The sequence below is a fragment of the Ochotona curzoniae genome, unplaced genomic scaffold (genome assembly GCF_017591425.1).
Source record: "Ochotona curzoniae isolate NIBS_2020 unplaced genomic scaffold, NIBS_Ocur_1.0 contig_2321, whole genome shotgun sequence".
NCBI classification, from domain to species: domain Eukaryota; kingdom Metazoa; phylum Chordata; class Mammalia; order Lagomorpha; family Ochotonidae; genus Ochotona; species Ochotona curzoniae.
Genome location: NW_024465421.1, coordinates 7,670,301 through 7,693,775, shown reverse-complemented (window position 1 = coordinate 7,693,775; position 23,475 = coordinate 7,670,301). Strand labels below are relative to the sequence as shown.

At 48.9% G+C, this 23,475-nt stretch overlaps 1 protein-coding gene across 1 annotated transcript in view; it reads left to right on the top strand.

Moving 5' to 3' along the window:
* The window catches only part of STAG3 (stromal antigen 3), a 34,325-nt gene extending 10,850 nt beyond the window's left edge, over positions 1–23,475 (top strand). The window contains exons 7-33 of the mRNA XM_040973705.1: positions 78–229; positions 4,161–4,234; positions 4,951–5,074; positions 5,509–5,607; positions 5,793–5,872; positions 6,191–6,298; positions 6,537–6,651; positions 6,777–6,882; positions 7,029–7,132; positions 7,351–7,443; positions 7,566–7,655; positions 8,186–8,386; positions 8,503–8,573; positions 8,674–8,761; positions 9,097–9,177; positions 9,255–9,347; positions 9,456–9,624; positions 9,721–9,857; positions 10,839–10,940; positions 11,313–11,461; positions 12,331–12,459; positions 12,569–12,726; positions 20,883–21,051; positions 21,263–21,346; positions 21,509–21,590; positions 22,966–23,037; positions 23,234–23,475. Of these exons, the coding sequence (XP_040829639.1) occupies positions 78–229; positions 4,161–4,234; positions 4,951–5,074; positions 5,509–5,607; positions 5,793–5,872; positions 6,191–6,298; positions 6,537–6,651; positions 6,777–6,882; positions 7,029–7,132; positions 7,351–7,443; positions 7,566–7,655; positions 8,186–8,386; positions 8,503–8,573; positions 8,674–8,761; positions 9,097–9,177; positions 9,255–9,347; positions 9,456–9,624; positions 9,721–9,857; positions 10,839–10,940; positions 11,313–11,461; positions 12,331–12,459; positions 12,569–12,726; positions 20,883–21,051; positions 21,263–21,346; positions 21,509–21,590; positions 22,966–23,037; positions 23,234–23,242 (2,939 nt within the window). The 3' untranslated portion in view covers positions 23,243–23,475. The remainder of the gene's footprint in view (positions 1–77; positions 230–4,160; positions 4,235–4,950; positions 5,075–5,508; positions 5,608–5,792; positions 5,873–6,190; positions 6,299–6,536; positions 6,652–6,776; positions 6,883–7,028; positions 7,133–7,350; positions 7,444–7,565; positions 7,656–8,185; positions 8,387–8,502; positions 8,574–8,673; positions 8,762–9,096; positions 9,178–9,254; positions 9,348–9,455; positions 9,625–9,720; positions 9,858–10,838; positions 10,941–11,312; positions 11,462–12,330; positions 12,460–12,568; positions 12,727–20,882; positions 21,052–21,262; positions 21,347–21,508; positions 21,591–22,965; positions 23,038–23,233) is intronic.

The window sequence follows — 23,475 nt, the reverse complement described above, 5'->3', positions numbered from 1 at the left end:
TTTTCCTGCTGATTTAAGTAATGATTTCCTTGTTTTTTTTTGTTTTTTGTTTTTTTTTTTCTTTTCCTGACTCAAAGCTATGAAGCTGATGACCTCCCTGGTAAGAGTTGCCCTCCAGTTGAGTCTGCACAAAGACAACAACCAGCGTCAGTATGATGCCGAACGGAACAAGGGTCCAGGACAGAGGTCACCTGAGCGCCTGGAGAGCCTGCTGGAGAAGCGCAAAGAAGTGAGCCAAGCTGCTTACTCTTCCCTCACTGCCTGCTTCCACCACTTCTGCCACAGACCATCTTATCCGGTCCCTGTGCCTTTCTCAGTAACATGGGCCCCAAGCATCCTTTCACGTTGTGGATAACAAAGTCTGGCAGCACTTTTTTTTGAAAGATTTTTTTTTTTGTTAATTGGAAAGTCAGATATACAGAGAGGAAGAAAGACAAATGGCAGCACTTCTGTGGGCTTGTCTGGCCATTGTGTGCGCGCATGTCTGGAGTGTGGGCTCAGTAAGTCTTGTCTAACTTAGAGTGGCTTTAGGCATCTTTGTGTGTTCACTATGTGCAGTTTCTGTTTTTCCACCTTACAGTTGAAGTGTCATGCCCTGGTGACATTCAGGGAACTCAGTTTTGACTTTCCTGTTAAGTATAGAGTGTACAAGTCACTACAGGAGGCCTAAAAGCCAACTACTGACAAAGGAGGTCATGTTCAGAGGATGGAGGTGCGAGGCCTTCCAGTCTCTCCACCTTTGCTTTGTTCCAGTTAGCGGCTCGCTCACCCTAGCTTCATGTAACTTCTCTAAACTTGTTTCCTTTCCTTTAGAAAGGGGGATAAATCCACGTTTTGTGAGTTCAGATGAGATAATAAGTAAATTTCCCAGCCTGGCCTATAGCAGCTATTTGCTTTCTTTTCACCTTAAGACTACCAAAGGGGGCCACATTGGGTCTTAAACCCACCACCTGTGATGCCATCCCATAAGTGATGTGAACTTTAAGCATTGTCTACATGAGACTGATGTACTTTATTTCTGTTCCTCAGTGGCAGCTGACACTCTTCCACTCAAAATTCTTATTTTAAAGCATTTCAGACTTTAGGCTTAGGGCTGCACAGCCTGTGTTATGTTTTTCCTATATATGCATAGCTGTGATAAAGATTCAATTAGGCACAGTAGATTAACAATAATAGAAACAATAAAATAGCACAAGTATATACAATAATACTGTAACAAAAGTTACATGAATGTGATCTCTCTGAAAATATCCTCTACATATATTTGGACTTCAGCTGATTGTATTGTAGGTTACTGAAACTGCAAAAAACAAAACTGCAGATGAGAGGAGGCTATGTAATTTAAGATTCTGGACATTTATCAGACAGTGAAAATAGAAGAAAAGGAGGGATATAGACAGTTTCCCAATAATACTTTAACACAGAACAGATCTTTGGTGAGGGCTGGGGCAGCAGCCAGTGGACATGTGGCGTGGGGACTCTCGCCAACCTCAGGTCTCCTTTTCAGGCAGTAGCTCTTTACCTGCTTAGTGTCCCACATACTAAATCCTTTTTGCCATTTAGCTTCTCTCATCTTCCTTTGAAACCTTTATTTTTCAAACCAGTGAATTCCTGATTTCTATAGCCAGTGACTTTCCTTAATCTCCCTTTTCCAGACTTCCTATAGAATTTGGTACAGATGACCATCTTCTCCTCAACCCCCCTTTTTTTCATTTCATTTTTTTTTCTTTCAAATCTGGAAAAATTTTTTAAAGATTTATTTTTATTACAAAGTCAGACATACAGAGAGGAGGAGAGACAGAGAGGAAGATCCTCTGTCTGATGATTCACTCCCCAAGTGGCCGCAGTGGCTGGTACTGCGCCGCTCTGAAGCCAGGAGCCAGGAACCTCCTCCAGGTCTCCCACACGGGTGCAGGGTCCCAAGGCTTTGGGCCATCTTCGACTGCTTTCCCAGGCCACAAGCAGGGAGCTGGATGGGAAGCAGGGCGGCCGGGATTAGAACCAGCACCCATGTGGGATCCTGGCACGTTCAAGGTGAGGGCTTAAGCCGTTAGGCCATTGTGCCTGGGTCCCAGATCTGGAAATTTTAAAACATTCAGAAAAAGACAGTGGTGTAGTGAATATCATATCCACATTGTCTGAATTTAATATCTGACCATAGTTAATTCACATAATTTGTTGCTACTTTATAGTGAATTACAGACTTGGCTTGTTACTGCATAACTTCAACACTATTTTCATATCTGAAAAGATTAACTATAATACTGGTATTTTAAAATTATGATTCATATTTAAATTTCTCCGTTTACCTCCTAAATGCCTTTTGTATCTGGGTAATCCCAACCAGGATCTAATTAAGGGCTGTGCATTGTATTTGGTTGTTGTGTTTCAGTCTCTTACAAGTTTGTGTGTGTTGTTTGCCCCCTTTTCCCACTTTCTTTCAGTATATTGTTCAGCTGAGTATGTGGGTTTGGGGACCAGCATTGTGGCGTAGTGAGAAGAGCTGCCTGCAAAGGGACATCCCTGCGGTTGCCAAGTGGCCTAACCCCAGATGTCCCGACAGTCTAGAGAGTGGACCAGTGGATGTAGGGTCTTGATCTCTGCCACTCTCCCTCCCTCCTTTCTTCTTTCTAACTCTTTCAAATAAATAAATCTTTTTTTAAGATGGGATTTTACTTCCTTGGCATCTGCTGTTCATTTAATGCATGGCTTCTCAGCAGTGGACCTGTTGACCTGGGCATGCTGTCCTGGTGTTTATATGTAGGCTGTTTAGTAGCAATTTTGGTTTCCCTCTACTGGATTCCAGTAGCATCCTGCTGCCTTGTTTGCAACAATCCAAAGTATCTTCAGATATTGCTGAATACTCTTTCAGGACAAAACTGCCCCACTGAAAAGCACTCATTTATTCTTGTTGTTGGGTTAGGGTTAGTTTGTTTGCTGCCTGTCAAACTGCTGTTTTTATTTAAAAACAATTCTGAGATAGGCATTTAAAGAAAAGATTTGGGTCCAGCACAGTAACCTAGTGGCTAAATTCTCACCTTGCACATGCCATGATCCCATATGGGCATTGGTTCATGTCCCAGCTGCTCCACTTCCCTTCCAGCTCTCTGCTCGTGGCCTGGAATACAGAAGAGGATGGCCCAAAGCCTTGGGATGCTGCATCTGCACGGGAGACCTGGAAAAAGCTCCCAGCTCCTTGGCTTTGGATTGGCTCAGCTCCAGCCATTGCAGCCTCCTGCGGAGTGAGTCAGTGGGCAGAGAATGTTTCTGTCTACCTCTCCATCTATAAATCTGTCTTTTCGATAAATAAATAAAAAGGCAAAGTTAGAGAATTATCATATCCACTTGGTCACTCTCCAAATGGCCATGGTGATTGGAATGGGCCAGGCTAAAATCAGGAGTTTGGAGCTTCTTCTGAGTCTGCCGTGTGGATGCAGGACCTTAAGTACTTGGAGCATCCTTTGATGCTTTCCAAGCCATTAGCAGGAACCTGGATCACAAGTGGAGCTCCCCAAATGGGCCAGGACTTGAACCAGGCCCATGTGGGATGCCTAGCAGCAGCTTAAATGGCTACGCCACAGTGCTGTCCTTAAGATAGGCATTTGGCTGTGTAGTTAAGTAGGATGTCCGTGTCCCATATTGAAGTGTTTGAATTTGACGTCTGCCTGCGGCTGCTGAGCCCAGCTTCCCGCCAGTCCCGGCTGTGGGAGGTGCTCACCAGCAGTGGTGACTCTCGTAATTCCACATGAGGGAAATGGGGATCAGGTTCCCAACTTCTAGCTTTCTCGTCCAAGCTCAGCTGCTGTCAGCACTTGGGACTGACGCAGTGAATGGGGAGAGCTCTCAGATGTGTGTTCTCTCCTCACCTCAGTCTGTTTTCCCGGTTACCATTAGTCAAACATGTAACTACTAGCTAGAGCTTCTGGTTAGTTAGAATAATTATACAACAGAATGTTATCTTTCCCAAGCAGAAACCTTGGACATTCATTGAGCATTCAGCTTTTTTGTAGAATTATAAGTTTTGAAAGGACATAGGATACCAGGGGTTTGTGCTGGATCTTGTGGTAAATAGGAAGCAGGTGGAAGTTGTCTTTCTGTATCTCTGTAGTCTTAGCTATTGGGGTGCAAATGAAATTGACCTCTACCTCCCCGTCCTCCAGCTCCAGGAACATCAAGAGGACATTGAGGGGATGATGAATGCCCTCTTCAGGGGTGTCTTTGTGCATCGGTACAGGTGAGTGGTGGGCTTTGCTCTTTGAAGCAGTCAGACCACAGATGTGACAAGGTTCCCTTCTTACCTTGAATTTCTGGGGTAGTTCCAGAGCTAATGCAGCTGGGACAAAACACTGAACATCAAATGTTTCAAATTAATAAGGTTTAGCTTACCCCATCTACAAAGGATCCTGTAGGTAGGTAACTGATAAATTAGTCATTATCAGTTAAGATGATAAGGCATTGCTAAATATTTCCTAGTCTATTTTGTGGTTGACTTGCTTCTGTTTTACATATTTCTGGGAATAGAGGCTTGAGAAGACAGAGGCAGCCAGAATGCTGGCCAGCCACTTCCTAGCACAGCCTGCTTTTATTGTGCTAAGAATAGGGGGTTTTATGTGTTCAAAAGAACTAGTAGAATTAAGCTAGAGTATCTGAAATTGTTTCTCACTTGCATTCCAACTTTATGCCTTTTAGACCGTTCAAATTTAATCTTTTCTTGAATTGGAATTAAATATACACACAGTTTAGTAACTATTAAATGAACTTTCAAAATCAGTTTTTGAGAGGTTCATGGAAGATGAGATTATACAACAGATTCACCTGTTTTGTGGGCTGGTTACAGAAAAAAAACGTTTATGAATACTGTGTTATGTGGGGAGGAGGAAATGAAAGGCATGGCGTGTGGTGTTGCTTCTGTGAGAGGGAAGGTGACGGGAAGTCGGTGTCTCTCCCTAGGGATGTTCTTCCTGAGATCCGTGCTATCTGCATCGAGGAGATTGGGTGTTGGATGCAGACCTACAGTGCTTCTTTTCTCACTGACAGTTACTTAAAGTACATTGGCTGGACCCTGCACGATAAGGTGGGAGTTGCGTCATTTCCATAGTCACTGCTTACCTTGTCCTCTTGCCTGCCCCAGGACACCTTGGAATTTTACTTGGTGACCCATCACCAGTCCTTCAAGGTTTTGAACCCTGAGACTTTGTTAGTGCTGGGGAGAGTAAGATAACAGAGAAAGATGTCTCCAGAAGATGAATGCCTCAAAACTAGAGGTAACAGGCAGAAACCTTTTCTTAGGCAAAAGCAAAAGATTTTTTACAGGTTGCTAAAACAAGTGCTGTGGTGGGGACCAGGAGGTTTTTCTTACATTGTGATTGTAGAATTCTGTTGTGACCTTTCTGTATTTGGAGTAAGAGGACACCAGGCTCAAAAAAGGCATCTGTGTGGTCCAGGGGCACGTGTGGTGAGTGGAGGAGCAGCCGGTTACATTTCCATTCTGTTCTTCCTCCTCAACAGCACCGTGACGTGCGCCTGAAGTGCCTGAAGGCGCTGAAGGGGCTGTACAGCAGCCGGGATCTGACCGCGCGCCTGGAGCTCTTCACCAGCCGCTTCAAGGTGAAGCTGCATCACGGCTGCTTCCTGTCGCTCCCATTTCCTACCCGGTGTCTTCCCATTCTGCTGCTCTGATGTAACTTTACCCATCACAGCTCTGCGCCTAAACCTTGACCTTCATCTGTCACATCCTTAAAAGATGTTTTGGGGTGTGCACTGAGATACCGAGTATGTCTTCCTTCCCGTAGGACCGGATGGTTTCCATGGTCATGGACAGAGAGTACGATGTGGCAGTGGAGGCCGTCAGATTGCTAATACTGATCCTTAAGTGAGTCATGGGAAGTGAAGTGAGCAGTTTCATGTTTCCGTTAGAGTTCTTTTCTCTTACTTTCTGGACCAGTCTTTTCTCTGCCTTTCATGAGTTGATTTTTGCTTACGTGCAGGTTGGAAGAGGACATTTCTGAGTTGCAAGATCTTAATGGACATTTTTTCTGTCTTCTGTAATTCTGTACTCCTTTGTCTTCCATTCTTTGAAAGTTCTTTGTAAGTTATATCTTTGTTGACTTTGTCTCTTTTTGCTTCTAACCTTGGTTGTGCTGGACAAGGCATCCACCTGCACACACTTACTCTCCCTATCTCTCGGCAGGAACATGGAGGGGATCCTGACAGACACAGACTGTGAGAGCATCTACCCTGTTGTGTACGCCTCCAACCGAGCCCTGGCCTCTGCTGCTGGAGAGTTTCTCTACTGGAAGTGAGTGGGCTCCTGCTGTGTGCTGCTGTAGCATCACCTGCCATTTCCCTCATCTGCTGTTGTCCTGCCGGAGACTCCCCATCCTTAGAAAAGTCTCACTTGATGTCTCTTTCCTCTCTCAGCTCTGCACCCTGTTTTATTCCATCCTTCTCCCCTTGAGCCGTTGCTTTCTTCCATGGTGATACTGCACTCCTGTTGCCTCCCGTGCTATACCCTTTCTCTCTGTCCACTCCACCAGGCTCTTCTACCCTGAGTGTGAGGTGAGCCAGCTGAACGTCAGAGAACGACACCGAAGTCCACGTGCCCAGAGGACTTTTTTCCATGTTTTGCTGTCTTTCTTTGTGGAGAGTGAGGTGACATGGGCAGGGTGTCTGGCTGTTGTGTGGGACCTGCGAGTGAGGAGGGTGGAGGAAGGGCACTGTGGGGTGAGGGCAGTTGTGTTTGGCATCAATAACTCACTGTAAACCCTCTTTGACAGCTTCATGACCATGCTACCTACTTAGTGGACAGCCTGTGGGACTGTGCAGGGTCCCACCTGAAGGACTGGGAGAGTTTAACAAGCCTGCTGCTGGAGAAGGACCAAAGTGTGTACCTTGTCACCTCCCTGGGGATGAAGGCCTTGGGAGCCTTGAACCTCTTGGCTGACTTGTAAAGGCAGAGGTGACACTGGGCATAATGGGCCTAGTCTGTGATTTCTGTTTCTGATCTTTCTTCCCTGCCCTCTCCCCAGGTCTAGGCGATGTACAGGAGAGTACGCTGATAGAAATCCTTGTGTCCAGTGCCCGGCAGGCTTCCGAGGGTCTCCCACCTGTGGGGAGGGTCAGTGGGAAGAAGGTATGACGTGAAGGACAGGTGAGCACTATTGGAGCCAGATGTGTGTTGTTCACCTGTAGCCTATAACGCTGGATTAGATACCTTCCCCTCTGAAGAATCTCCAGAAAATTCAGAGGGAGCTACTACATTCTCTTTTCCTCGCTGGATAGATAAGATCATGGGGGGAAGGATGCACAGTAAGTCACCATACTTTGCTCCTCCCAAATGCCTCTTTCCAGGGCCTGACGGCGAAAGAGCGTAAGCTCCAGGCTGATGACAAGGTGAAGCTGACTGAACACCTCATCCCTCTGCTGCCTCAGCTCCTGGCCAAGGTAAAGCAGCCCCACTCTGCAGGGTCAAGGCCTGAGCAGGAGGAAGGAAATGGCCCCAGGTAGGGAGTTGGACTGGATTAGCAGTGTATCAGCAGCTGAGGTCTCCCTTTTGATTGTCACAGTTCTCAGCGGACGCAGAGAAGGTCACTCCCCTGCTCCAGCTTCTCAATTATTTTGACCTCAGCATCTACTGCACCAGGCGCCTGGAGAGGGTGAGAGGACACAGAGGTGTATCTCCTACACCGTACTGCCTCCCTGCTAGGACCGTTCTACTGCCCCTGTCAGCTTCTTTTAGGAACCTGCATTCCTGAAAAATCAATGAACCTTTCCTTTTGTAGGCATCATATCCTTGAGGTGTAATTCTTTTTCTTCTACTTTTAAAAAAAATGTACTTGAAAGAGTTTCAGAGAGCAGGATGGATAGAGAGCTTCTATTTTTTGGTTTGCTTTTCAAATGGCCGCAGTGGCCAAAGCTGGAGCAAGGGACGTCTTCCAGTTTTCCTGTGTGGGTACAGGAGTCCAAGGACTTGGGCCGTCTTCTGCTTTCCCAGGCCATTAACAGGAAGCTTGAAGTAGAGCAGCTGGGACTAGAACAGGTGCCTGTAGGGGTTGCCAGTGCCTGTTAGGCCACTGAGCTGGCCTACAAAGTGTACTTCTTTTAACTCTTCTCCGTCCTCCAGTTCTCTCCTCCAGAAAAGTTGTTGTCCTCACACCACTATCTTCTGTGGCTTTCGTTTCCTCAGCATCTGGAGCTGCTCTTAGAGCAGCTGCAAGAGGTGGTGGTGAAGCACGCAGAGTCAGCAGTGCTCGAGGCTGTCGCTCATGCCCTCTACCTGCTCTGTAATCCCGAGTTCACGTTCTTCAGCCGGGTGGACTTTGCCCGTAGCCAACTCATGGATCGGCTGACAGACCGCTTCCAGCAGGAGCTTGACGACCTGCTGCAGGTGGGATCCAGGAGGATACCCCCTCGAGGGTCCGGGGGTGGGAGAGGGTCACAGAATGAAAGCAAGGATCAGGGAGTTCTTGGGAAAATCTCCCAGGAACCTTCTTTGCTCCTCAGTCGTCCTTCCTTGATGAGGATGAGGTGTATAGCCTGGCAGCCACTCTGAAGCGCCTCTCTGCCTTTTATAAGTAAGCAGCTCTGCTCTGTCCCCTGTTCTGTTGCTGTTGGGATTGGTGGAGTTGGTTCCCTCTCTTTGCCCCAGTGTAATGTATCATTCTCTCCCCAAAGTGCTCACGACCTGACTCGCTGGGAGCTCTATGAGCCGTGCTACCGACTCCTCCGGAAGGCTGTGGACACAGGAGAGGTTCCACACCAGGCAGGTGGACGGGCTGTGCTCACAGGCCAGTGTTGTAGGTGGCCACATGTCCCAAGTGGTTCTGGTCCCAGGTGTGGCATGATGGAAGATCAAGAGGTTCACTCCTTCCCCTCCGGAGAACAGCTGTCCTCTGAGGTTTTCTGGGCTCACGGCTCATACTGAGGGTGTCTTGTAGAGAATGGACAAGGAAGAAGTGTTTGGAAAGTTATCTGGACTAGAGAAGGACTGGGGCTCCTCTCCACTGCTTTTGTGTGTGCCTGCCTGTTTCTCCTCTCTCTCTCCTCTTCCCCCACTAACCACCTCTGCTCTCTTGACTCCTTCTGCCATTGTTACAGGTGATCCTGCCGGCCTTGACTCTTGTCTATTTTTCCATTCTCTGGACACTGACGCACATTTCTGCGTCAGGCACTTCCCAGGTGAGCCTGGGTCTGAGGGGAAAACAAAAACGGGGTCTTTGTGTTCCTTCTTCCCCTTCAAACTGCTGTCCCCACAGAAGCAGCTGCTGAGTCTGAAGGGCAGGATGGTGGCCTTCTGCGAGCTCTGCCAGAGCTGCCTCTCAGATGTGGATCCCGAGATCCAGGAGCAGGTGAGCAAGGGGACAGGTGTCCCCTTCCACAGGGGAAGCTGATTGTATGATTTCTATGTTGGTCATATATTGTCATTTCTGAACAGCCTTTTTTTTCCCTCCCAACAGGCTTTTGTCTTACTAAGTGATCTACTCCTCATCTTTAGCCCTCAGATGATTGTCGGGGGCCGTGATTTCCTTAAACCCCTTGTCTTTCTTCCTGAAGCTACTCTGCAGTCTGAGCTAGCCAGCTTCCTCATGGATCATGTCTTCAGCCAGCCAGGAGACATGGGCAATGGTACAGAGGCTGCGTGCCTGTGGAGGCTGGGGCCTGGGCCTGGCTCGGCAGGCGTCGTAGGGCAGGAGGCCTGAGTCTGTGCTTCTCTTGAATCAGGTCACTCCCAGGAGGATCATTTACAGATAGAGCAGCTGCACCAACGGCGCCGCCTGCTGGCTGGATTTTGCAAGCTGCTGCTCTATGGGGTGCTGGAGATGGATGCAGCCTCAGATATTTTCAAACACTACAATAAGGTACAGTTAGATACCACAGAATTATAAGCATAGCTGTGGCTTTCAGATTTAATGACATTAATATGAAGGAGGCAGTTCTGAAGGTGTCAGGCTTAAAAAAGTGGGAGGAGTTAGAATTAAGGGACAAAGCAGAGAGACTTGCAAGTAAGTGATTATGGAGGAAAAGCTGTTAAACTCAATGGAAAGGAACTAGCTTCAGCGCATGAAATTGGATAACTTTAAAATGGAAAAAGGGAAAGGAAAAAAAGGCATCATCCTCATGGAATGCCTGGAGTGGACCCCGGTTTCCTTGCTGCTGTACTGATTTCTGCTGTGTGAACCCTTGCCACATGCTGAGCTGCATTCCAGCTCCAGGAACACAGCAGGGACTACAAAGGAGGTTCAGAGCCTGGCGTGGTAGCCTAGTGGCTAAAGTCTTTGCCTTACATGTGCCGGGATCCCATATGGGCTCCGGTTCAGTTCCTGGCAGCCCTGCTTCCATCCAGCTCCCTGCTTGAGGCCTGGGAAAGCAGTCGAGGACAGCCCAAAGCCTTGGGACCCTGCACCCACATGGGAGACCCGGAACAAGCTCCTGGCTTCAAATTGGCACAACACCAGCTGTTGCAGTCACTTGGGGAGTGACTCATCAGACAGAAGATCTTCCTTTGCGATAAAAATAAATCTTAAAAAGAAAAAAAGAGGTTCATGTCCCAAAGCACCTCCATTTGGGAGTGGAGGAGCATGAGTAGTGAAAGGTTTGTGCCAATGGTAATGACGGTGGCAGGCTTCCCACCCCCCCAGGAGCTCTCCAGGGAGGTTCTTCCCTTCTTCCTTCGAACTGCTTTGCTCTTGGGTTTTGCATCTGTTGGCTGCAGATAAGCTTTGTCTGAGTTACTCAGTGCTTCCCTACCTAAGGTCTTTGGGAAGGAGTCGTGATCGGATGTGAAGGAAGAGGCATTTCTTTCTGGTGGAATGTAGCCCTTTCCGTTTCTGCTCCTTCAGTTCTATAATGACTATGGTGACATCATCAAGGAGACCTTAACGAGAGCCAGGCAGATGGACCGAAGCCATTGTTCCCAGATCCTGTTGCTGAGCCTCAAGCAGGTACTCTTCTGTCCCAGGACCGCAAGCCTGTGACATGCTCTCCCAGTAGTGTCCACCTCTCTGTCCACCCTGAGCCACACAGAAGGTAAAATCCTCAAGAGCAAGAATTTTATTATTTTATTGTTAGTGTATCTGATAGTGATGTAATACAGAACCTTTATTTCTTAGTGTGTTCTCTTATAGTCTCCATCAGTTACTGAATCTCTTGTTGCAAAACAGGGATGAGAGCTTTGTCTAGGAGCAAAGAAAGTATGAAAGTAGATGGTATATCCCAAGTCCTTTGGAGTTTTTGAGCAGAAAAAGAAATACTGTGCTCTTTTAGCTCTGTCTTGCTCCTTGCTTTCCTAAACATGCCATGTCTCCTGGACACAGCTCTACACAGAACTGCTGCAGGAACAGGGGCCCCAGGGCCTGAGTGAGTCACCAGCCTTCAACGAGATGAGGGACCTGGCCCGGAGGTTTGCCCTGAGCTTTGGACCCCAGCAGCTGCAGAACCGTGACCTTGTGGTCATGCTACACAAGTGAGGAAGGGCTTGTTAGAGGCCGTGTTTAGGAGTGCTGGGACTGAGGCTTGGGAGGAGGGTAAGCACGTGAAAAGGCAGTCGGGTAGGTGTTGTGTCCCAAAGAGAAGCTGCTGCTTGGGTCACCTGCATCCGATAGTGGAGTGTCACTTTGGGTCCCAGCTGTCTGCCTTCAGTACAGCTTCCTGCTGATGCACCTGGGCGAGTGGATGTCCCAGGCGTTGGTTTCCTGCCACCAGCCTTGGGAGATCCCAGGTGTAGTTCCAGCCTCTTAGGCCTGGCCTAGCTCTGGCTGTTGGAGGAATTTTGGGGAGTGAACCAGCAGATAGAAGGTTTCTGTTACTCTTTAATGAAAAATCATTTTAAAAAGTGTTACTTGTTTTTCATTGGGAAGGCAGATTTACAGAGGAGGAGACACAGAAGGATCTTCTGACTGCTGGTTCACTCCCCAAATGGCTGCAACCACCAGAGCTAAGCTAATCCAAAACCAGGAGCTAGGAGCTTCTTCAGGTCTCCCACGCGGGTGCAGGGTCCCGAGGCTTTGGGCCGTCCTCCACTGCTTTCCCAGACCACAAGCAGGGAGCTGGATGGGACGTGTTGCAGCTGGGACATGAACTGGCACCCATATGGGATCCTGGCGGTTGCAGGGCAAGGAGTTAGCCGCTAGGCCATTGATGTGAGCCTGAAAATAAGCTTTATAAGTAGCAGTCAGGTGGATTGTTGGTTAGATTGTGCTGTTACAAATAAGCTGGAAAAAGGAGGTGGGTCCACTTGGCTAGGATCCATAAGCACTAGAAGGGGCAGGTGCGGGGTGGGGAGGGTAAAGCGGGTACAGCACTGTCTTCCTGACATAACTCTACCCAACCAAGGGAAGGCATCAAGTTCTCCTTGTCAGAGCTTCCTCCAGCTGGCTCCTCCAGTCAGCCCCCAAATCTGGCATTCCTGGAACTCCTCTCAGAATTTTCCCCCCGGCTCTTCCATCAGGACAAGCAGTTGCTGTAAGTCGGTGGGTTGGTGAAGGGGAGAGAGATGTGAATGGGGAGGATGATGGCCTGTGGAGGCCCCACCGGCCGCTACAGCTCCTCCTCCCTCCCATTCCTTCCTTAGACTGTCCTATCTGAAGAAGTGTCTGCAGCGTGTCTCCCAGACTTCTGCGCGTCCCTGGGGTCCAGTCTCCACCTACTGCCACTCCCTCAGTCCTGCAGAGAGCGTGCCAGAGGCCAGCCCCCGGGGCTCTCCCCACCCCAAGAAGAGGCGCATTGAAGGTAGAGTGCTGGCTGCCATCAACAGGTTCCACTGCACAGTCAGTGGCAGATGGTCTTTGGCCATTTCAGAGTGTCAGATAACTATATCATGACCCATGAAATGCTGAAGAAATGACAGTAAAAGTAAGAATATCAGTGCTCATGAGATGTAGTAAAAACAGTGTTGAAAGGGACATTTACAAAAATGTACTTATAATCAGTGTCTCATGAGTGATGTATTAATGAATCACACGGACTTGTTGAAAAAGACAAATGAATAGGAATGCTAAAAGGTAAAATTCATAGCACAAATGATTGGATTTGAATTAAAAAAACTATAAATTGCAACATGAAGGAGCCATTCCCTAAAAAGATGAGCAAAACAACCCGTCCGCCATATTAACAGTGAGTATCGAGAACAGCCACCTGAAATTAGACATGAAGGAGAGAGGGTTCCAACGTTCTGCTCTGTGTGTGGGCGTAGGCAATAGTAGGAAACGCTTCAGCAGTGGAATTACGGACTTCAGGCTGTTCATGAAATATTTATCTGCTGTCATTGTATTTTCAAGGTTTAGCCAGCTAGAAATAGCAAACCTCAATGGAAAATGTACTAGAAATGAATAAAACTAAAGATTGGACTAAGAAATTATACATTTAAGGTATCCTCTTGGACAGCTTATATTCTGTTCTCTAAATTCTAGAGATCTTGAGACGATTGCCCTTCACACTGACATCAGTTTACTACGTGCCTCTACATTTGCGTATTCCAGACATTTCATATGGATGGAAACACACAATGATTGAATTTTTTTTTAAAGATTTATTTTTTAATTTTTATTGGAAAGGCGGATATACAGAGAGGAGAGACAGAGAGGAAGATCTTCTGTCCGATGAATCACTCCCCAAGTGAGCGCAACAGTCGATGCTATGCCGGTCCTATGCTGGTCCGAAGCCAGGAGCCTCTTCCGGGTCTCCCACGCGGGTGCAGGGTCCCAAAGCTCTGGGCCGTCCTCGACTGCTTTCCCGGGCCACAGGCAGGGAGCTGGATGGGAAGGGGGCCGCCGGGTTTAGAACCGGCGCCCATATGGGATCCCGGGTGTGCAAGGCGAGGACTTTAACCACTGCGCCACCGCGCCGGGCCCAATGATTGAATCTTTAGAAGTATTTATTTGAGAAAGGCACAGAGAAGGACTCCCATGCACAGGTTTACTCCCTGGAAGCCAGGAGCTCAATCCAGGACTCCCACGGAAATGCAGAGCCAACCCCTGGGCCATCAGCTGCTGCTGGCAGGACCAGTGTTAGCAGAGAGCTGAGACTGATAGGAGAGGCAGGCGTCCCAGGAGCTGTCCTGGCCACTGCACCAGAAGGCTCACCCTCTTCTCACTTTGTGAGGAAATACCACACTGACTCCCAAGGGCTTGTGCTACTTAAACATTTTTTTATTATTAGTATTATTTTCCATGATACAATTTTGTAGGAATAAGGGAAATCCCTAGGGATTCTCTCCCTTTTCTCCCTGCATATTTTCCCCTCCCACGATAGTATTTTTCCTTATTATTACAGTAGTATAGTCCTCTAGTAAGAGTTACAAGGTAATGTTCTGCTATTTAAGTACATCATCACATTGGCCTTGTGGGCATAGACAAAGGTAGAAAATCTAGTACCTATTGTCAAGGTATGTTTATAACTGCTTCACCAGAAATCCTCTGTTCTGGAGTAGAGATGCGTACTGCAACGTAGCTTCACTTCCTGATACGCTAGTCTGCATTATGCGCTTTATCTATGAGAATACATGTATATACTTGTTTGCCTGTATATCTATTTGTTTTGCATGAAGGTTGTTTTATATCATGTGATATTTTTCCTTTTGGGCCTGGCTTATGTCATTGATTATAATGGCCTCCAGTTGGAATCATTTTATTGCAAATGCTAGAATTTCATTCTTTTTAATGGCTGTGTAGTATTCCACAGAGTAGATTACCAGTTTCTTCATCCATTGCTCTTTTGATGGGCATCTGGTTTGTTTCCATGTCTTCATTATTATGGATTGTGCTGCTATTACCATAGGGTGCAGGTCTCTTTGTCTTATGCCAGTTTCACCTTATCTGGGTATTTTTCCAGGAGCAGCTGGATCATGTGGTAGATCAATTTTCAGTGTCTGAGCACTCTCCATACTGACCTCTACAGGGGCTGCACTGGTCTGTACTCCCACTAACAGTGGAGTAGGATATATCTTCCCCCCCCCCCCCATATCCTCACAGCAGTTGTTAATAATTTCTGTATGTAGGTCATTTTCACTGGTAGTTAGGTGGAACCTCAGTATGGTTTTTATTTGCATTTCTCTAGCAGCTGGGGAGTCTGAGCATTTTTCATTTGTCTGTAAACCATTGGAATTCTTTTGAAAAATACCTGCTCATTTGCTTCACCCATTTTTTAACAGGATTATTTCACTGTTCCTGAAGCTCTTTGTAAATTCTGGATATTAGCCTCCTGTCTGTTGTGCAGTGTGCAAAGCTCTTCTCCCATCCTGTTGGTTGCCTCTTTACTTTGCTAATCATTTTATTGTTGTTGTACAGAAGCATCTTACTTTGATTTTGGCCTTGACTGCTTTTGCTGACTTTAAGTCTTTGCTTATGCCTGAATCTTGGAGAGTGCTTGCTATGTTTTCTTCTCATAGTTTGATGATTTCTGGGTGCAGATTTAGGTCCTTGATCCACTTAGAGCTGATGGTTTTTTTTATAAGGTGAAAGATGGAGGTCTTCTTTCTTCTGCAAGTGGATACCAGTTGTCACAGCAGCATCTGTTGAAGAGAGCAGCCTTTCCCTGGTTGTTCTCGGTTCTCTTGCCGAAGATTAGTTGGCTGTGTATGCATGGGCTCACTTCTAGGGCTTCTGTTCTGTTCCATTGGCCTTATTCTGTTTTTGTACCAGTACCAGACTGTTTTGATTATTACTGCCCTGCAGTATGTCTTGAAATCTGGAGTCATGATTCCTCCAGCATAATTTTTATTCTTCACAATAGCTTTAGATATTATGGTTTCTTGTGTTTCCAGATGAATTTTTGTGTCATCTTTTTGAGCTCCAGGAAGAATGTTGTTGGGATTTTGATTGGGATCACATTGAATCTGTGTATTGTTTTCAGTAATATGAACATATTAGACGATGCTGATCCTACTGCTCCAAGCCTATACCATTTTATCATTCCTTTTTTTAAAGATTTATTTATTTTTATTACAAAGTCAGATATACAGAGAGGAGGAGAGACAGAGAGGAAGATCCTCTATCCGATGAATCACTCCCCAAGTGACCCCAACGGCCGGTGCTGCGCCGATCCAGAGCTGGGAACCAGGAACCTTCTCCAGGTCTCCCACATGGGTGCAGGGTCCCAAGCCTTTGGGCCGTCCTCTGTTGCTTTCCCAGGCCACAAGCAGGGAGCTGGATGGGAAGTAAAACTGCTGGGATTAGAACCAGCGCCCCATATGGGATCTCGGTGTGTTCAAGGTGAGGACTTTAGCTGCTAGGCCACGGCACTGGGCCCCATTTTATCATTCTTTTAGCCATATACAGGAACCTCTCTCTCTACTTCCTTACCAGTAATTGTGTGTGTTTTATCTTTCTTCTACTGAATAAAATGGTATCCCATTATGATTTAAATTTACATTTCCCTAATGACTAATATTGAGTACTTTTTTGAGTCTATTGACCATTCATATTCTTTAGTGAAATTATTCAAGTCCTCTGCCCATTTTTTTTAAAAAGATTTATTTGGGTGGGTCCAGTGCAGTAGCCTAGTGGCTAAAGTCCTTGCCTTGTATGCCCCGGGATCCCATATGGGTGCTGGTTCTAATCCCGGCAGCCCTGTTTCCCATCCAGCTCCCTGCTTGTGGCCTGGGAAAGCAGTTGAGGACGGCCCAAAGTCTTGGCACGCTGCGCCTACATCGGAGACCTGGAAGAAGCTCCTGGCTCCTGCTTTTGGATTAGCTCAGCTCCGGCCATTGCAGCCACTTGGGGAGTGAACCATTGGATGGAAGTTCTTCCTGTCTCTCTCCTTTGCTCTGAATATCTGACTTTCTAATAAAAGTAAAAGAAATCTTTTTGTAAAGATTTATCTGAGAGGCAGATAGAGAAGGATAGAAGTCCTCCATCCTTTAGTTGACTCTGTAAATGGTCACAGTGGCCAGAGCTGAGCTGATCCAAAACCAGGAGCCAGGAGCTCCTTAATGGCCTCCTACACGAGCACAGGGGCCCAAGGAGTTGAGCTGTCCTCTGCTGCCCTCTCAGTCCGTAAGTAGGGAGATTGCCTGGAACGCAAGTTGGCACCCATTGTTGGATGCCAGTGCTGCAGGCGAAGGCCTAGCTTGCCACACCAGGGCACCAGCTTCAGAAGACTTGGTTAATGCAAGGTAAAAATTTCCATGTGTGAGAATGTCATGGCTTAACAGTTAACATTCAGGCCTGTGACTCATTTGAGTTAGTTTTGTGTGTGAAGTGAGGCAAGGCGTGATTTCTTTAATTTCTTCTGTATGTCGCTGAAATGACATCCTAGAGCGTGCGTATGTAAGATGCTGTGTCCCGTCCTGGAGGGCCTGGTCCCGATGCCCAGCCCTGCGGCGGCTGGCTCAAGGGATCACGTTCCTGCCCCCTGTGCTGGGGGACCTGGGTTGCATTCCTGCTCCCCGCTTCAGCCTCCCCTTCCCGGGGGGTCTGGGGGATGAACCAGCAAATAGCATGGTGCACGTGTGCCTGCTTGTTCTTTTCCTGCCTCTTACTTTTCTTTCTTTCCCCTCTTCCCCCACATGGCCTTTTTGCCTCTCACATAAGTAAATAAAAATCATTTTTAAATTTATCTCATACCACTAGGAAACTGCTTTAATCCATTAGGTAATATTCATACTAAGTGTCTCCTGCAGGACACAAGGTACCATATTTAGTGTCTGAGAGACCATTAAAATTTTTCAAGCAACTTATTCTAATAGAGAAAATACATTTGTGGAAAATGTAATTTTGAACAGTCATCCATAAATCGTAACTGCCTGAGAATGTTTAAGAATGAAAGCTATAGAATTCAGAACAGAAGGGATCACCTTAGGTTTAGTTGATCTATCAAGTTTTTACTGAGAAAAGGGAATTTAAGCTGAGTTTTACTGACAGGTAAGACCGATGGAAGTTAAGCAGGAAGAATGAATATTCTGAGTCAGCAGAACGGCGCGTGTAAAACAGAGAGGAGTGTGTCAACCAGAGCATGAAGTTAGGTTCACCTGAGGCAGAGAATGTGTGAAAGTGACTAGAAACTGGGAAGACTGGTTCTATTGGTCATTGGGCAGGTGCTGAATGCCATGCACTGGGGGACAGCAGTAAACAAAACAGACTGCCATGCAGAAACAGGAGGTGATGGAGCCTCGGTGGGTGGTCCAGGGAAAGCCTCACTGAGCGATGGGAATGGTGGCACAGGTGGCCTGTGAAGGGAAACAGCCACTGTCAGGTTTCCTGTCCATTTGAAGGTTCAGCAGTTTGAGAGTCAGCACCGGAGGGGAGGGGAGCTGTGTTTGGGTGTGACGGGTTAAGCCACTGCCGGTTAAGCCACTGGTCTCCCACACTGGGGTGTCACTTTGAGTCCTTCTGTCCATTTCCATCCAGCTCCCTGCTGCTGCACCTGGGCAGGCGGCAGAGGGTGGCCTGCGTGCTCGGGGCGCTGCACCTACGGAGAGATCGGGCTGGAGTGCCCGGCTTCAGCATGACCCTGCCCTGGTGGTCAGGACTCGCTGGAGAGTGAACCAGCAGACGGAAGATTCTCTCTCTCTCTCTCTCTCTCTCTCTGCCTTTCAAGAAAAGCCATTCAGGGCTCCACTAACCAGGCCTGACAAGAAAACGCTTAAATGTTTGCAGAAGCAAAACAAAATATATTTTTTATTGGTTAAAATGGGAAGGGAAGCTCTGGTTGGAGGTTAGTTGGTAGCCTCTGATTGAAAGTTCTCTCCTCGGCTCTGCACGTTAGCTCTGAATTGAGGTTTGGCTTCTGAACCTGAGGCACCGGCGCCATCTCCACCTGATGGCCTCCCGAGGGGTGTATTTTGTTTTTGGTGTTTGGTTTTTTAAGCAGAGGCAAAAGAGCAGCTAGTGAGTTTCAGAATCGCATACCAGAGGAGGCCACGGAGAGGGTGGCGGTGGCATGTTTGAGGAAAAACCGTTGTGGTTGGAATTCGGAGTGTGTAGGATCTGACACCTTGCCGCTGGCACGAGCCCAGAGCGTGTGAGTCAGAATGAAAATGGCTGCTACTCCAGGGCCGTGGGAGCCACCGGGCGGTCTGGAACAGCAGTAGGATCTGTGACCCCTTCGAGGATCCCTTGGCCTGCGACAGGAACTGAGGGTCCACCGAGCGAGGCTGGAGAGAGCCCAGACCAGAGGGCTAGTGGGGTTGCTGAGAAGTGGCCCGGGTCTAGATGCGTCCCCGGCCATCCTTGATGGGCTGGCTGACCCCTGATGTGAGGAAGGATGACAGAGACCTTGGGAGGGTGGAGCTGACTCGGTCTGAGCTGGGGGACGATCAGGGTGACGGTGTCTGTAACTCCGGTGCTAGGGCCTCACAGCTGCGGCTGCAGAGCTGGAGTTGAGAGGAGGCCGGCGTGGGAGTGAGTGGTGAAGGTCATGTTTAGGGCCGTGAAACGGAATGGTGTAAGGCAGCCAGTGAAGATGGTGGCCGGTGGCCGCAGGGCTGAGCCCTTGAACCTTAGGCCCTGAACAGGCAGAGAAGGCAGGAGGATCCCCTGAAGGGCCAGAGGTTCCCTCAGGACTCCCACTCGGGTGTGGCTCTTCCCTGCTTCTTGTAGCCCTCTGTTTACCCGGGCAGCTCTCTCGGTGTCCGTGTACAGCTGGCCCTGGGAAATGCAGGTGAGCAGGTGACAGATGTATCAGCTTCATGGAAGTTACTGAGTTGCTCCCGCTCTTCCCCCTCTGCCTTCTCTGGTCTGCGGGCCAGAGACCCTCCCTGTGCCTCCTTCGGATCGGAACTGTATAGACACTGCAGTCGTTTTTCCCTGGCCTTTTGAAAATCTTTTCCCATTTTTCTGTTTCCTCCTGACTTTTACACATTCCCACTGATGGTAGAATTTTGAATCTTGGACATTTTAACTTTCTGACCACAAAAGTCTTGAATAGATATGATCTCAGCTATTGTTGATTAACTGGACTGCATAAGCTGAGTAAAAATAAATTAACTTGGTTAATAATCCACAGTCTCAATTTCATGTTCACATTTTCCTGTTTACCTAAAAATGTGTATTTGTATATATTTATAGGATTTTTTTTAAGATTTTTTTTTTTTAATTGGGGCCCAGCACGGTAGTCTAGTGGCTAATGTCCTCACCTTGCACACACCTCGTGCCGATTTGTATCCAGCTATTCTTCCTCCCATCCAGCTCCCTGTTTGTGACCTGGGAAAGCAGTTCAGGACAGTCCAAAGCCTTGGGACCCTGCACCTGCATGGAAGACCTGGAAGAAGCTCCTGACTCCTGGCTTCAGCTTGACTCAGCTCCAGCCATTGTGGCCACTTGGGGAATAAACTAGTGGATGGAAGATCTTTCTCTCTATATCTCCTCCTCTGTGTATGTCTGCTTTTCCAATAAAAGTAAATAAGTCTGTAAAAATATTTTTGTTGGAATGGCATATTTACAGAGAAATATCCATCTGCTGGTTTATTTCCCAGGTGGCTGCAACAGCCAGAGTCGAGCAAATCCAAAGCCAGGAACCAGGAGCTTGCTCTGGGACTCCTGTGTGGGTGCAGGGTCCCAAGGCTTTGGGCATTCCTTTGCTGCTTTCCCAGGCCACAGGCAGGGCACTGGACGGGAAGTGGAGCAGCCGGGACATGAACCAGCGCCCATATGGGATCCCGGCATATGCAAGGCGAGGATTTAGCCACTGAGCCATCGTGCCAGGCCTGTGTATTTGTATTTCTTTCCATGTTTTATAAGCTGTAGAGTAAGTTGTTTGGACAAGGTCTAGGTATAATTTCCCAAGCCTTATGTATTGGCTTATAGAGATTTGCTCATTTTTGAGGCATAACAGCATGAGATCACCTAGGTTTTTCATTCCCTTAGTAAACTTGCCCTTTCCAGATGCTGCGTGGTCTGTCTGTGCTCTGTACTTGATCTGTCCTTAATACTCGGTCTGCTGCTCCACAGGCCCCCCCAGACACAACAGGGAGGATGTGTCTTCCCAGGAAGAAATCCTGCAGCTGACCAGCATCCCACCCACGCCCACCCTCACCTCCACAGCTGTGAAGAGTGGAAAGGGCCTGACAGGGTTGGAAGAAGTCGAAGGCGGCGGCTCAGAATCAGAGTTTTCCCAGGGGTGAGTCTGTCTGCGGGGTGCTGTCTTCCCTTTGTGGTCTGTCGTTCCCCACAGCACTCCCGCATTTACAGATTCTTCTGGCTCCATTCCAGACCTTTCCATCTAGAGTGTCTGTCTGTCCCAGGACTCTGAGCTGCGCTCTGCTCAGTGGCCACCTGCTTCCCCTTGTCTCCTTTGCTTTGTCCCGTCACTGATGCTGCTGTCTCTACAGCCAGCTCCTGCCACGCAGCCAGAGGTCAGGGGTCCTGAGCCCACGCAAGCCTTCGCATCCTGGTCTGGGCAGCCGGCTGACCCGGTGAGTGATCTCATGTCCACCTCTGCCTCCCCGCCCACGTCCTCCAGTGTCCTGCAGAGCCCCGGTATGTGGAGGCCTGCTCTGATGGAAGCAGGGGCGGGTCCCTGGTCTCTGAGAAAGCCCTGCAGGTTTGACAACCCTTGCTGTTTGCCCTGCCATCAGACTCAGCCTCATGGAGGAGGACGAAGAGGAAGAACTGAACATTCTGGATGAGTCCAGTGAAGCGAGGCAGGACAGAGACAAGGTACGTGGGCCGACACGCCCTTCTCTCTGCAGACCAGAGGCTGACGTGCGGGTCCCCAGTCCCGAGGACGCCCTGGGCTCCAAATTACGGTGAAAGAGGAAAAGGCTGAAGATGCTTTGGCCTTTGCTTGGTCCTTTTATTAAGTGAAAAATATCCGAGTGGGTCAGAACAGTGCTGTTCCTCCTGCCCTCAGAAAGGCCTCGGGACCCGCTGAGGGGGAGGGGCCAGCTCGTCACCACACCGACCTGCGGCCCCCTCCCCTGCTCCCGAGAGGCTCCCCCAGTCTGTGTCCCTCCACCCATTCCCGTTCCGCCCCAGCCCCTGCTTCCCCACGAGGGATGCTGCTGGTGAACCAGGGAAAGGATTCAGGCTGAGGTGACCTGAGGGAGTCCCCAGCTCCACATTTTTAGTTGTCACCCCTTCTCATCCTCCATTTCTTTAAGAGGGAGATTTGGGGTGGGCATTTGGCGATGCCGCCTGGGACACCCACAGTCGTCCACACCCACGTGCTTGGCTTAGAGTCCCGCGTCTCTGCTTCCCCTGTAGCTTCCCGCTGTGCCCAGGGAGGCCGCAGTGGTGGCTCAGCTCCTGGGGTCCTGGCCACCCTGGCCACTCAGACCAGGCATTCTCTGAGGACGGAAGCAGTAAGGGAGCGTTCCTGCTCCTTCCCTCCCTCCCTTCTTCCACTGCTTCCAAATACCGACTACCACAGACTGGCTCTTACAGCAGTGCCGTTCTCACAGCTGTGGGATGGGGCTCTGAGAGCAGGGGAAGCACCCCTGGGTGCTGGGGAGGGCCCCTCTGAGCTGCATGAGGCTGACGTCTCACTGACCTCAAGTGACAGCATGGGGGCGCCAGGGCCTCTCTCAAAAGGGCATTAATCTTGTGCCATGACAGTCGCCTTCCAAAGGCCCCACCTCAACCATCACTCTGGGGGTCGGAATTTCAGCATTGGATTTGGAGGGGGCACATGGATATTCAGTTTGTAACCAGCTACATGTTTGTTCTCTGCTCTTTGAGGAAGGAGGAGCAGAATAAGGCCGAGGAATGGAGGCTTGTGTTCAGGAGAACTCTAACAGAAGAGCAGTGCCTCTAGTAGATCTTTCCTAAATCCTCCAGACAAACCCCTTTCCCTGCTTCCCGACCAGCCTACCCGGGCAGGGCTGGGCGGTCACGAGTGGAAGCCCTTCCCTGAGGGTGCCTGGAGTCTGGCCCTGCCCCTGCGCCCAGCGGGACCTACTGACTGTCCTGCCCGGCTGTTACAGCCCCAGCTGCCGCCCTTGCACGTACACGGCAGAGGCTAGACGAGGCACTGCGCCCTGTGCTGTGCCAACAGTGGGAAAGACCTATCCTACACTGACCCCGTTCTCTCTAGCCACCAGTTGGGCGCGCTCCCCCCAGTGATGCCTGGATGGACCTGTTAGATACTGCAGAGGTGATCTTCGAGGTGGGTATCCCCAAATCAGGGGTCCTGGGTCCTTGGGAGGTGCTGGCAGGAAGCCCCCCAGGCCTGTCAGGAATAAGAACAGGCAAGAGCTCCAGGAGTCCAGAGGAGCAGGGAAGCCAGACTCTCCCCCTGGGAGACTTGGTGCTGTTTGCCCTTTGGTCTACTTCTGTCTCCCTCCCTTTCCTCCCGCACGCAGGAGTTCTGACTCCGGGACCCTCCCATCTCCACTGCCCACCTGGACGTGGCCACCTGGAAAAGGCAGACAGGACAAAACAGCAGGGAGCCTCCTGCAGCCTGGCCCTGGCCGCCAGCCGAGTCTCCGGGAGAGGTGGGGGAGCAGGGAGACCCTGTCTTGCTGCTGCCGTTTGGAGGGAGGGTGGGGGTAACAGAGGGAGCCCCAAAGTCTTCCTGGATTTTGGAAGATCACATATCCAAGCT